At 41.2% G+C, this 13,046-nt stretch overlaps 1 protein-coding gene across 1 annotated transcript in view; it reads right to left on the bottom strand.

The window, feature by feature from the left end:
• Positions 1-2,215: 2,215 nt before the first annotated feature.
• The window catches only part of CTDSPL2 (CTD small phosphatase like 2), a 47,083-nt gene continuing 36,252 nt past the window's right edge, over positions 2,216-13,046 (bottom strand). Inside the window, exons 9-13 of the mRNA XM_054214951.1 lie at positions 11,943-12,005; positions 11,768-11,847; positions 9,456-9,582; positions 8,491-8,586; positions 2,216-7,955 (exon numbers count right to left, since the gene is read on the bottom strand). Of these exons, the coding sequence (XP_054070926.1) occupies positions 7,890-7,955; positions 8,491-8,586; positions 9,456-9,582; positions 11,768-11,847; positions 11,943-12,005 (432 nt within the window). The 3' untranslated portion in view covers positions 2,216-7,889. The remainder of the gene's footprint in view (positions 7,956-8,490; positions 8,587-9,455; positions 9,583-11,767; positions 11,848-11,942; positions 12,006-13,046) is intronic.

Raw genomic sequence — 13,046 nt, 5'->3', positions numbered from 1 at the left:
GGTTTCTGCCCTGCGGTTGAGTGTGTCCACGCAAGGGCAATAAAGCAGGCCGTGTTTTGAACGACAGGTGTTACTGGAGCCGGCGTGCTGGTACATTGCCCTCTGAAGAAGAGGGAAGCAAAAAGCTGTGTTACTCTGAGAATTTTTACATGACTATAACCGTTTCCATACTGGGCCCATGCTACTACTTCACAGGCAAGGTTAAAGCAGTCACATTTCATACCCGCGCAACTGCTCTGTACACGGAAGCCGGCGATTTTTAAACACTTCTCACACCGCTATTGTATGAAGAGCCTGGGGTGTCAGCTGGCAGTCCTGCTGGAAATGCGCTACACGGGTAATGTAATGGAATTGATTATATGCCTGAGTGGGAGAAGGAAAAAGAAAAAGAAAGAAAGGAAAGAAAGAAAAGAAAGAAAAGAAAAAGAAAGAAAGGAAAGAAAGAAAAGAAAGAAAAGAAAAAGAAAGAAAGAAAGAAAAAGAAAAAAAGAAAATAGTTGAAGTCTGATTTCTGAATGTTGCAATAAAGTGTCTCCTAGTCCCCTAAATAATAGGATAAGATTATAGTAAAGGTAGGTTACGACTTAGTCATTTCCTAGTTTTCAGGAAATGAAATCCAGGAGGAATCATGGGCAAATGGTTTCAGCGTTACTTGCGACAGTCTGGCAGCCAGAATGCACTTTCACAGTTTACTCCCATGAGGCTGTTTAGGGTGTGATTTTTAGCTCAGATCCCTGAGAGATCGCGGCCTTGTGACCACCAGAGGAGCATGGGCGAGTCCTTCACTACAAACGCAGTAGCGGACTTTAACCAAATGCAGCAGGAGTGTAAGGATCGCCCACGAGAATGAAGTGTCCCCAAATACAACACTGGATCATCAGAGTGAAGACAGACTCTGGGGACGGAAAGGCTGCAGACCCAGGACACAACCCCAACTGCAAGTCCTCACTCTTTTCCAACCTCCTCCCACCGAGCCCACGGAACGTTTTACTTTGAAACCCTCAGGCCTGTCTCATCCCTTTAGATGGCTCTGCCCAGACCTGGGGAGAGAGACCGCGGTGACTCCAGAGCTCTGGGTAGTCAGAGGGAGCAGACCTCTGTCACAGACCTGGTGACGTTTGATGCTCCGCAGTGTTTGGATGCTGCTGATGGAGCAGGTTAGAAGCAGAGGACACCTTTATCTCAGGATTAAACCCCAAAGCCATGATGTGCCTGGGGGCTACAGACCAGGCCCCCTGAGCCTCCTCCAGCCCAGCTTGTGGGTGGTATGTTTCTTTCCACCTTGTCAAATAACATCAAACCCATAAAAGCTGGAAACATTCACTTCATCCAGTGTACTTCACTGCCACCTCCCAACTCTGTGATTTCTGTGAGAATCTGAGCAATTAAAGTGGAAGAGGAGGATCTATTGTCTCTGAAGATAATACTTTTAGAAGAACACGTGTCTTCCATATAATAAGAGGAATGATACACGATACAAAAAAAAAATATTACTTCCAAATCTGCCATCCTTTTTTTGTTGTTACCCATTTACCAGGCAATATAAATAACAATGGAGACATAACTGTAGATCATGTCCTAAGTTATATCCTCACCAAGTCTATAGAGTTTTGTAAGCTCAGTATGCAGTGAGGATAATTATGGAACTGCCAAGAATTCTGCAATGACTGGGAACACGTTAATTGTAAAAATATTATGTATTTACACAACATATTTAGAGTAATTTAAACATTTGGATTAAAACAGCAAAGTATTTTTCCCATTGTATAGATGCGGAAATTAAGGCACAAAGAAAAAAAATGCTGCTCAGCACAGCTCTGAGTCAGAGGAACTCCTGCCTTCTGAGAAACCACCCCCTTCTCGGTTTGGAGAAATCTAAAGGTTTCTGCTTAGGAGGAGAAACAAATAAAAATGAGACAGATCGGGCCTTGTGGTCATTTTACAAAAGATATCCACTGGAATACGTATCACGTTGAAAATCAGACTCTAAGCAAGACCATCTTAAAAGAATGTGCCGTGACAATTTTAGTACATAAACCACATCTATTTTTTTTTTCTTGTTTGGCCTCCAGTATCCTTAGCTTTTAAAACACATACCCAACACTTCTTTTCCTTCCATTTTAAAGGCTGAAAAGTGATGTGAGGAATGTCCTGCTTTACAGCAAACAGGCTTCAATGGAGGAGGACAGCAGCTAAAAATCATGAAAACAGTAGCCAGAGCATAAATATTTAATATAAATCTTTATGATTCTATATACTAGAAATGATTGCAGAAGAAACACAAATTTGTAGAACGTGAGTTCTCTTCCAATTGTATTTTACAAGATTCAGCCTATCAGTACAATGACATCTTTGCAAGTATCAAAAAAATAAAGCAAAACAATATTACATTACACAGTCAAGACAACCAAAATAGTGATGTGCTTCACAAAATCTATACAAGTTAATCTTTAGCAGACCATCCTTGCTTGCTTCCAAACAAAAACGCTTGCTGCCAATGTTTTGGATTTTTTTTTTAATTTATTTTTTATTTTTTTACAAAATTATGACCACTAGCTAAGAAAATGATGCCCCTATGCTACTTCTCCTCAGCCATTTAACTTGTTTGGGATTTGATTTAAGTATCAAGAACCCAAGACGCAAATCTGAAATGACGTGGGTTTGGTGTAATCGAATCTTTGAGAGCAGTCCTTTAGCGTCGTCAAGACACACGGCGACACTGTTCTCCACCCGAACCAGTCTAACGCAACTGTTATTTTTTCCAGAAAAACTGTCTTCGCGCGAACCTTCACTCAGCTGCCGCTCCCTGGAGCTCTACCTGCTGTAAGGCCTGGAGCCCTCGTTGCCACAACCTCTCCCTGTATTCTATCAGGTTAGATTTTGGCTGATCAGCTCCCGGCGCAGCCTCACCAGGCGGCTGCACGAGCACCAGCACTAGCAGAAGGCAGCGGGTGACAAATGTGACCCTGGGAGGGAAGGAGAAGGAGGAGAGAGGCTGCCAGCATTCCATCAGCCCGGGCTGCTGGGAACGCTGCTGCCGTCCCAGGTTTCCCTGTCAGTCGGCACATTTCAACTTCATACTATTCACAGAATGGATTTTAAACTCCCTTTTAACTCCAATCCTCAAGCCAATCTTTTTGCCTGAAGACTGTGAGGACGCGCCTTGGGTGGATTACTGGTGCCAGACAGAGGCGCTGGCCGCCTAAAACCAAAGACATTTACCTCGCTCTCGGGAGGCGAGGCCCGTAACAGCGGGCTGTGCACTGCGGCTCACGCTCCCCGCGGTGCCTGGGGACTGCCATTGCTTTATTTCTTCTTTGTATCGGTCTTTGACAATGAGTTTAAACAAGTGTATGGCACGAACCATGGAAGTGGCATGACTGCAGATCAGAGGTACCATCTGTTGTCTTTGCCACATGCATCCACAGAAGTCCTTTCACCACAAAACCACTGCCTGTTTAGCTTAACACTCTACTTACAGCGGAAGACATTATTTTAATAGAAGAATGATTAGTTTCTCTTGGCACCTGCCAGAACAAACTTGTCCAACTGAGCTGTATCATACCAGTAGGTATTGTCCATTTTTAAAAGTGACATTAGGTTGTGAATGTTTACTTTCTGGCCTTGACTTCTTGAGTTCTATTAAGTTATAATTTAGCTATCTGTACTAGATTCATTTCAACTATGCAAACATTCGTTTTACATTGAAACTTCAGCTTTGCAAAGGTGTGCTCTCCACGTCCTTCAAGTGGAAGCTAACGGGAGCACAGCACACCGAGGGGAGGGAAAAAGGCACAGTTAACTTTTCTAATTCCCCACTTAGGTGTACTCAGCGCTACTCACTCCGAAGCAAGAGGACAGCAAGGGTCACTCGACTGGTTCAGTAGCCACAATTCCCTGCCATACAGGCATCGTATCACGGGCAGGGGCTCGCCTTCCTTTTCCTATAAATTGTGAAGTTATGAATCTTATCTTCTACTTTAATATACTGACGATACGTGGTTGATTCAAGTGGGTTTAGACAAAGAATAAAGGGTACGCTTTGCAATGTGATGCTGTAAGGAAGCCGGAGCCAGAAGGAAAAATAAAGGAATATGGGTATTCGCTCAGTAGAGTCACAATATTTTTGTGTTTCTGGACAGCTTTCCCTCCTGAACAAACAAGCTCTGCCGTTCATGGCGGTTTCAGAGCGGGCCCACATTACTGCTCTGCTGGAGGCAGAGGGGTTGACGAGATTTCCGCCCACTCCACCTTCTCCTCATCCACTCCCTCCTGGTCCCTCTCCCCACGGGGGCTCGATGCTTTTCCAGCTGCGCCAACCCAACCAGTACAACTGCCCTCCAGCTCAGGTGTGGGGAAGCGCCGCGCCTGGGAGGGGGGCTGCTGTGCTACCAACGGACACTGGGCTCCTCGCAGCGAGCGAGAGCAGACTGTCCCCACAACTGACCCGGCCCTGCTGCCGCCAGCGCTGCGACCTGTTCCCCCTCCGCACAGCTCTCACATACCTCCTGATCTCTGGTAACGCAGCTACGTGCGTTGTTTAAAGCAGATATGTCTCCTCAGCGTGCCTTTGGTTGATACCACTCTTGGTTTGGGAGATTTTTAATCAGGTCTTGAAACATTCAGGCTTTCTGATACATTTCAAAAGTAATGAAAAAAATGGAAAGTGAAATGAATCAAAGGTGGAAAGGAAGCCGATAATACCAAGCTATTCTAGCTATATAGCAATTCAAGGAGAAAAAAAGAAAAGATTGAACACGTATTGCCAAAATAATTAAGAAAGACGTTATCTTGCTCTCGGAACCAAGAATGCTCAGACCTAGAACAGAATACATATGGACATGTGAAATTAACACATGATTACCACAATCAAGCGAAGGACCACAAATGAAATCATTAAGAACTGTGGAAATAGGATGTTGTTTTCTAAAAAAATACATAAAATTGGAATAAATGATACAGCTACAAGATTAACTGCTTAAGTTGCACAACTCTACATTCAAGACTCGAGTAATGCACATAGTTGAGACTCCCCCGGTTATCGGTGTCAATTTTGGTGTGCACAATTTGATCCGGACTCATGTCAGAGGAACACTTAAGTCTCACCTGGGGACTAATAAGACGAAAATAAAACCTGATGGATTGTAGCTTTGCTTCATGCAAAGACTGTTGATGCCAGAACTGTTTGACATTTTTAGGAACTTACATTTTGAAGAAGGTAGACTCGTTCTGCAAAGAAAGTTCAGAATGATAAATACCAGACTTGCAGCACATTAAAATATTAATATTTAATATGTTTACTAAGCAGTCTCTGTTATTTCTGCTGTGCATCTATGTAGAACTAAATCCCTCAATTTACATTTTGATTTCCCTCACTGATCTGATCATCACAACACAGATACAGCTGTAAAGTGCAATGTATGCTTTGGTTTCCTTAACTAAAGAAAGCACTTTTAGAATGGTTTTAGCCAAAGATAGGACCCACGTGTTTAAGGACATTATTTGAACAGATGATCATCTCTTTTTACAGTCGGAGAAAAGCGATGAACTACTTAACAAAAATCCTTTCATTCGGGTAGACCGGTGAATTTTAAAGCAGTTCCGTTACGTCAATTACTTGGAGAAATTTGGAAGAATTCCACGTTAACCAAGGATTCACTGTCAAAGTAATTAAAAGTCTCAGATTTAGATTTACATCTTAACGAACAACTGAAAAATAGTTGGCAAACCATGTAGCAATTCAAATACAAGCTGACCATTTTCAAAATCTATAAATATTTCCAGAACCATCTTATCGACGTAAAAACAGGAAGGAACGGGGATGGTTACAGGGTTCACACGTCTGCGCAAAAGCATATATAAAGGTAATGTTATGTACATTTTATTTCAATAAAGACATAAGACAAACAGCGTAAAGATGCCCAGATGCCCTAAAGATAAATACATTTAAAAGATTCTCATTAAAATGAATCTGTAGTATTTCTTTCCTGCAAGCAAAATACCTTTCTTTAAATACAAAAAAAATCAGTATTCTGAATTGCAAATGTTTTCACTTTTTTGCAGAAAATCTGCCATGATGATTTTTTTTTTTAATGAATAAGGATTTTCCACAAAACAGGCTTGCTCTACATGCTAAGTTTTTTAAACAGTTCAGTGACACAATGTGCTAACTACATACACAACAGATAATATAGTAAGAAAACACTCAACCTGATGAAAAGTTAAAATCTTCATTAATACACTGGAAAAAGTTGACATAACTCATGCCTTTTAAAATCAAAAATACAAAAATTAAATGTTTTCCTAAAAAGATTTTCCTTATTTTAAGGACTCATTTGAAAATGAAGCTGCATGTAATTTGTACAATAAAATTGTACAAGTAAACAGGTAATATACATAAAAAATTAATTGACATACTTCTCAATTATCAGTTGTCCACCTTTAATTTCCAATACTGTACTTTCTTAACAAGCATACAAAATATCAAACTTCTCTTTAGAAAAAGTGCCGTTCTGTGACATCTTTTACACAAAAACAGTCTGAGCCTATGGCGCGTTAATGCAGTCGAGAGGCAAAGCATCCTAACTTTTACAAATTATACCTTCCATAAAAAGCCTCCTGAAAAGGAGATTACACCCCATTATAAAAATATCAGCCTCTTGTAGTAGCTGCATTAGAGACCCCAGGCTGAGAGACTATTTCCATAGAAAACCAGTATGATAGCAGGCCGGCGGCGGCGGAGTGTACGTACCACAGGAGGGTGCACAGTTACCGCCAGGTACCTGCGCTGTCACCCAGATGGGAAACTGATTGTAACGCCGAGTGTCACAGAGGTACCGTCAGCCCATGCCAAACACCTTAAAATACTGAGCCGCTGTGCAGAACCCTTCAATCGTGCAGGAAACAGAAGGCAGCAGTAACTGAATCGCGCCAAACCTACCGGGTGACCCAACTAGTTCTCCTTTCGAGATCTGCACGCACAGCATGGTCTGAGGTATTCCTTGTCCATCCGTTTGTGCCACTGCAAGATACTGTCTGTCCAGAGCACATGCCATCACAATGGTTTAAAATATTCTGAATATTAGTAATTCTTCTATTCTTCTTATCTAGCCAGTCTCTTGATTTTTGAAAAGATTTCAACTACAGTAGAATATTACAGAAAGAAAATATAAATGCAGGGGTTTTCTTTCTAAATGAAACTTACGTGGACTAAAACTAGAGAATATTTTTAAACAAATATACAGTATGCAGGCAGACGAAGCAGGAAAACGGCCATTCAACTGTTTAATAAAAAACTAAGAAAATTTGGCTATTTCCAGAAAAAACTATGAAGCGCCTCAACTAAAAGGAATGCATAATGAAATTCTAATCTAATACAGGTCAAAAATGTAAAAAGGTTATAAACCTTAACAGGAAAAATAAAACAACTTTTACTGGCCATTCCTGTTGAAATGAGAATCTTAAAAGTAACAGAAAAGTGGCTACAAACCCACTTAGAGCACCGAACAGAGAGAAAATCAGAGTCCATTTTCGATCTCTGTTATATCATAAAATCCTGTGTTTCTACAGGTCAAACTGCTGGTGGCAGAAACAGAATTCTTTATAAACTGCAGATGTCCTGTACATAAAAAAATTTCATTGGAGTTGCACTAGTTCTAAAGACTTTTCTGTTCTAGCCTACCTACTGCGCGGTACTGTATTGTACTGAGTGTGGTCAAGCTCAGATATAGAAAGTCTCTTTCTGTAACCCTTGATTATTGTTGGGCACCAAAGATAAGAAAAGCAAGACGGGGTACAAAAATGCAAAATTTCAACAGTAATGGCAATGTTTTGTTTTAGTCCAAAAGGGTCCTGCATTTTCTCCCCCTTCAGTAATGAGGCAAAAGGCTTTAATCTGGGGGTAGCAAGTCATGCAAGCGAAATCTGTCTCTGATGTGAGGTCGGACATCTTCGTTCTGCAGGGGGGAAAGAAAAAAAGGTGCGGGTTTTAGGAGAACAAACGCTTCTATAAACCAGATTTTAACAGGGTCAATTCTCTAACAGCGCTATTTTAATATAACAGAGTACAAGCCATGAATGAATGTAATTATAAAAGACTTACAGAAATAACTACGTAACGTTCACAACAATTTAGGAGTACTTTATTTGCGTTTTAAGAATAAAGGCACACATCACAGCCAACAATAGGCATTATTTAACCTAATTGCCTACAGATTCTCAATTTCATTGTAACTGATGTTACAATTCTCCATTTCTTGACTAAAGGCACAGTTAGAAATAATGAGGTCCCGTCTTTTCCTATGTAAGTAAGTCCTTATGCATACTTGAATTACTGCCCGGAGTATCCTTTTCAAAAAGAGACATACATGACTTTCAGCAGTCTAAATCTCAGTGACTCAAAAAAATCTTAAAATAGGTGAAAATACTTAAAAGAGGTAACTAACATTTTCAGGCAGGAGGCGGGGAAGAGCCAACGAAGGAAACACTTACCAGCTCTACGAGTTTCTCCAGAAATGGAATCAATTTTAGGAGTTCGTTGTCATTTTTATCCATGAACCAGCTTTCTATAGGGATTCCATTTGAAAGCTAAAGTTAAAAAAAAAAATAAAATCATTAACACATGATTTATGCTCAGTTTATCTAAAAACATGACTTGTGAAATAGCATTTTGGGGAAAAAGGTTTCCAAGCTAGAGTTTATTATTTTCCCTCTAAAGTTTGCATTAAAATTCATTTCCAAAATATCTCCTTCCTTTACATACATCACAACAAAAATTTCCACATCAAAGCTGAAACAGAACGAGCTCTAGAAGTTCCGCTGAAGTGAAAAGCGTTGGTATTTTGAGACAATTTTATGTTGGAACCCACATGGATGCTGGCTGCGTACTGGCTGTCGCAGCCTGTGCGAATGAGCCCAAGTCAAACAGGATTTTGGTTTTCTGCTTCTTTACTGGAGGTGAGACGCCGAGATCACACTGGGCACTTCCCTATCTGCGTAATGGGCCTAACCGGAGCAGTTACAGGCCGTACTTCTGGGAAAAGCTAAATCACAGCATGTGACTTTCTGATGTTTAAGCATAAGCGATTTTCACAGCTGCGTGGCACGTCAACCAGCGATTCGTTCTTAAGCATCTCACTAGTGTTAAGAACCAAAATCCACAATAGAGTCCGAGCAACGGAGGCAGAGACTGGAGGGCGCGTTAGAACAGCTGCACGCGAAAGGGGAGCGGCTGGTTCCAGAGTCTCTTCAGAGCAGGAGTCACTCAGATCGCACTTGATCAGCTCTTCGCAAAAAGAAGAGAAAAGCAAGCCAACCCGAGTGAGTTTGCTTTCTAAACTTAAATACAAATTTAAGCGCAAAACTTAGCACGTTAAATCAAAGAGTCATGTTTCACTGTCTTCCTTCAGAAAGTTTGTTGCTGTAGCGGGGACGTTTGCTGACGGCAGCATTCTTACCTGATAAGCAAAGGCTTGCGGTGAATTGTCAATTATGATCGTTTTTGAAAGATCTCTACCAAGAATGTTTAAATCCTTTATGTAGTTTCCTTGTACACAAACACAATGCTCACGGAAAAGTCGATGCCTGTGATTAAAATAAAATACTAATTAATGAGACAAACGACATCATCTACATTGCACAGAGGAAGAGTTAACTTTGCCAAATGTTACACAGTTTTTTCCTTTCTGATCTATTTAGCTGCTTTTAAAGTATTGTTCCCTTTTTTCTATTCTCTTGTGAGCTTTTTACTGGTAAAATCACCAGTTAATCCAGTTCTGCAGGAGGTTGGTTGTATTTAACCAGAAAAGCTCAGCTCAGACATAACAACTATTTGTCCACAGGCTGCTGCTTTCCGACCTTTCTGCAGCCGGGTTGGCAACGGGACCCTGAACGCTCCCGTGATTTTGCGCGGCCCCAGGATCGGAGCTTAGTTCTGCGCAGGAGCCAGTTTAGAGGGGTTTATTATCCCTTGATTTCGTTCCAGCTGCTCCAGCAGACGGCCTCCCTGCGCCACTGCGTGCTACAACAGAAACTGTGTTTTCTTTTTTACGTTACCTCTGTTCGCAATTAACCTATTTCAGTTATTAGAGCTTGAAAAAAGCCTGGAGGCCAAAACATTCCACCAACTTCTTCCTTTCCAATTAGCCTACTGCCTTTTAATTTATTACAGAAGAAATACATAGTAAATGGATGGATAGACTAAAAGGACTCAGATTAAAAAAACACCAGGAATAGAACTGAAATTTCATGGAAATCAATGTAATTATAATTTAAAAATAGCCTGTAAACTAGACAGGTTTTGAGTTTGACAGTGTCATATTACAATGCAGTTTCTTTACGGCTACTTATACTTTTAAATGAAGTTTTTAGAAGCCGTACATAGTGTGCTTAATTTCATAAAGGGGTTGAGTTCCTAATGTTGCTATGGAGGAAAATAAGCCGATGCCTCGGCAGCAAATGCATTTATATATAGACCCTGAGTCACACGTGTGGAGTGCCTGACAAGTCTACCTTTAGGCTAATGTCAAAACTCATCATGCCTTGATGTCAGCTCCTCGGTGCCACATGAATCACAACCAATTCACGCATCACATGAATCTTTCTGCAAATTCTTAGGGTACTGTTTGGCTCTGTATTTTATTATCTTTTTCCTGTTCCTAACACAGTTAAAATTGCAGTTCTTAATCATACGTGTTAGGTTCTTGGAGAAAGGTATTTAACGCTAGGGACGCACACTTGGGCTCATTTTCTGCAAGTGCAAACACCTTCCTCCGTCCTGCCTCCCGTGTGGCTCTGGGATTCCAGGGACTGAAGGGATCTGAAGGTCTGGTTTTGTTTGCCGGTTCAAAACGCAGTGGCAAGCAAGTTTGCCAAAACCAAGCTAGGATTCTCTCGTGTGCGCCACACAAAAACAAACAATGAGATGACTGTTCCTGGATGAAAACTCGTGAGCAGTTTATCTTCACGCTCCTAAGGAAAATGAGTTATGATGTGCCTGAACTTCCAAGTGAAAACAATGGATGCAACCACTGTCTCAGGCCAAATGGTAATTTTATTACGCGTGTAAAGAAAAATCGAGTTTTCACTGAAGAATATTACAATAAAGTGATGCAGAGAACTGCTTTGCCAATGATGTCCCAGGTACAGAATTTACACAGTCCAGGCTCTACTCAAGCCCAGTTGTTTCCTTCCCTGACTTGGGACGCCCTGTGCGGGGTGAATCCCTGGGAAGACCCCTCTTGGGTTTCAACTTTCTCATGTAACGCTCCACTTTCTGCATGGGCGTCACAGAAAGCATCTCATCCGGCAGAATTTCTCTATGCCTTAAGGAACTGTTCTTGAGAAATGCCATTCACTTCCAAGCACAGCTCAGTATTTAGGTAATAAATCAAGTCTGAATAGTTTAGAAGTCATCTTGGCTCGTGTTCTTTATTTGTAACATGTATCCCAAAGCAGCTCCATCACATTTTTGATGCCCAGGAGGTCATTTCCCTGCACAAGCCCGACGTGCCCCAGAGACCGGCGGGGTGCGGTTTCTGGCCACGGAAGGCAGTGTGAAGCTGCCTGGGTTCATCTTATCACCAAGGCAGCAACTCAACCACTTCAGTTCATTTTTCTCTCACTCTCAGACCAGACAAAACCACAAAGAATCAGTTCAGCGAGACGCTCTGCAGTAACGAACACGTCATAATCACTCTCTTCATCACATCTGTCAAGAAACAGCAGTTAGTTTGTTGCAACAGGTGTGGTCACAATTCTCTATTTTTACCTGACCAGTTGCTTTTTAGGGTCTAGTATGTTCAATAACTTGTCTGCATACACCTTCTTAGAAGCAGTAAAAAGAATGATCTGTGGATTAAAGGGGAAAAAGTAATTACTTTAGATATAAGTATGTGAATACAATTTAACAATGAAATGCAAAGGTAGCGTCTAATTGTTTTTACCTCATAAATCTGAGACATACGTTCCAGGAATTCTCGGAAGAATGGTCTTAACCGGACATAAACCTGCGGCAGAGATGGACTTTTGTTAGAGATTCAAAATACTTCGGTTGCGCTACTAAGTACCAGTTTGTAAAGATTAGGTCACAATGAGCATTACGGACAAAGTAAACAGCAAATACTAACTTCCTACAGAATAACAACTCAATTAAAACAATATTAAATTAGCTTGCAGCCTAAGCAGCTAGAAGCGAAAGATGGTAACATTAGGCTTAACAGTTTTCCTGGAAAATTTGATGGAGTTAGAAACAATTTCAATTAAAATATAAAAGTTGGCCAATTGCTAAAGAAAAAAATAAGTCTGGTTGCTTTGACTAAACATTTTGAATCAGCTTTCACCAGCTGGGCAGCACTAGTTCAATTACTAGATAATGTGTGCCAGCACATAAACTGAATAATCTTCTTAATAACCTTTTTCCACTAAGAATTACACATTGAATATGGGGGTGTCAGAAGTGATTAAAAAAAAAAAAAAAAAAAGGCTTCAGCTGTTTCCAAATTTCCATAAATTCAAATTCCACCAGCACAGAACTGCACACATACATAAATTATTCCCTGTAGAACACTGCAGAGTCAGGAGACGAGATACCACGTTGGGAGAGTTCTGCATCCCTGATTTAACCCAACGCACCAGACGTGGGCTCATGTGGCGGCACCTACAGACATCACGCTCGGGGCAATGGCCCAGCAGCAGGGCAGGCGTGAGGGCGCCTACCAAGCACTGGGCTGTTCCTGGGGCACAACATTCACATTTCTATTTGAAATTGCTATTCGATGGCCTGGGGTGAGCTCCGGCACAGATGTGGGCTTCACCTAAACCAACAGCGCCGACACTGATGCCAAAGGGTGGAAACGCCAGCCTTTTGTGCTGCTTACCTCTCTTTTTGGTTCAGAGATTGTCCACATAGAGAATTACAGTTTTGAGGAAAGAGTTACCAAAATATCCAGAGAGAGACAGGATTGTACTGAACTTCTTTAAATTTCAACCAAGGTAATTTCAGCTTTATCAACTTTTTAACAGACAGTTAGGAAAAGGCTTCAACGTAC

This window comes from Rissa tridactyla, chromosome 9, assembly GCF_028500815.1.
Source record: "Rissa tridactyla isolate bRisTri1 chromosome 9, bRisTri1.patW.cur.20221130, whole genome shotgun sequence".
Lineage (NCBI taxonomy): Eukaryota > Metazoa > Chordata > Aves > Charadriiformes > Laridae > Rissa > Rissa tridactyla.
Note: the sequence above shows the minus strand (reverse complement) of the source record. Positions and strands in the feature narration are given on the sequence as shown.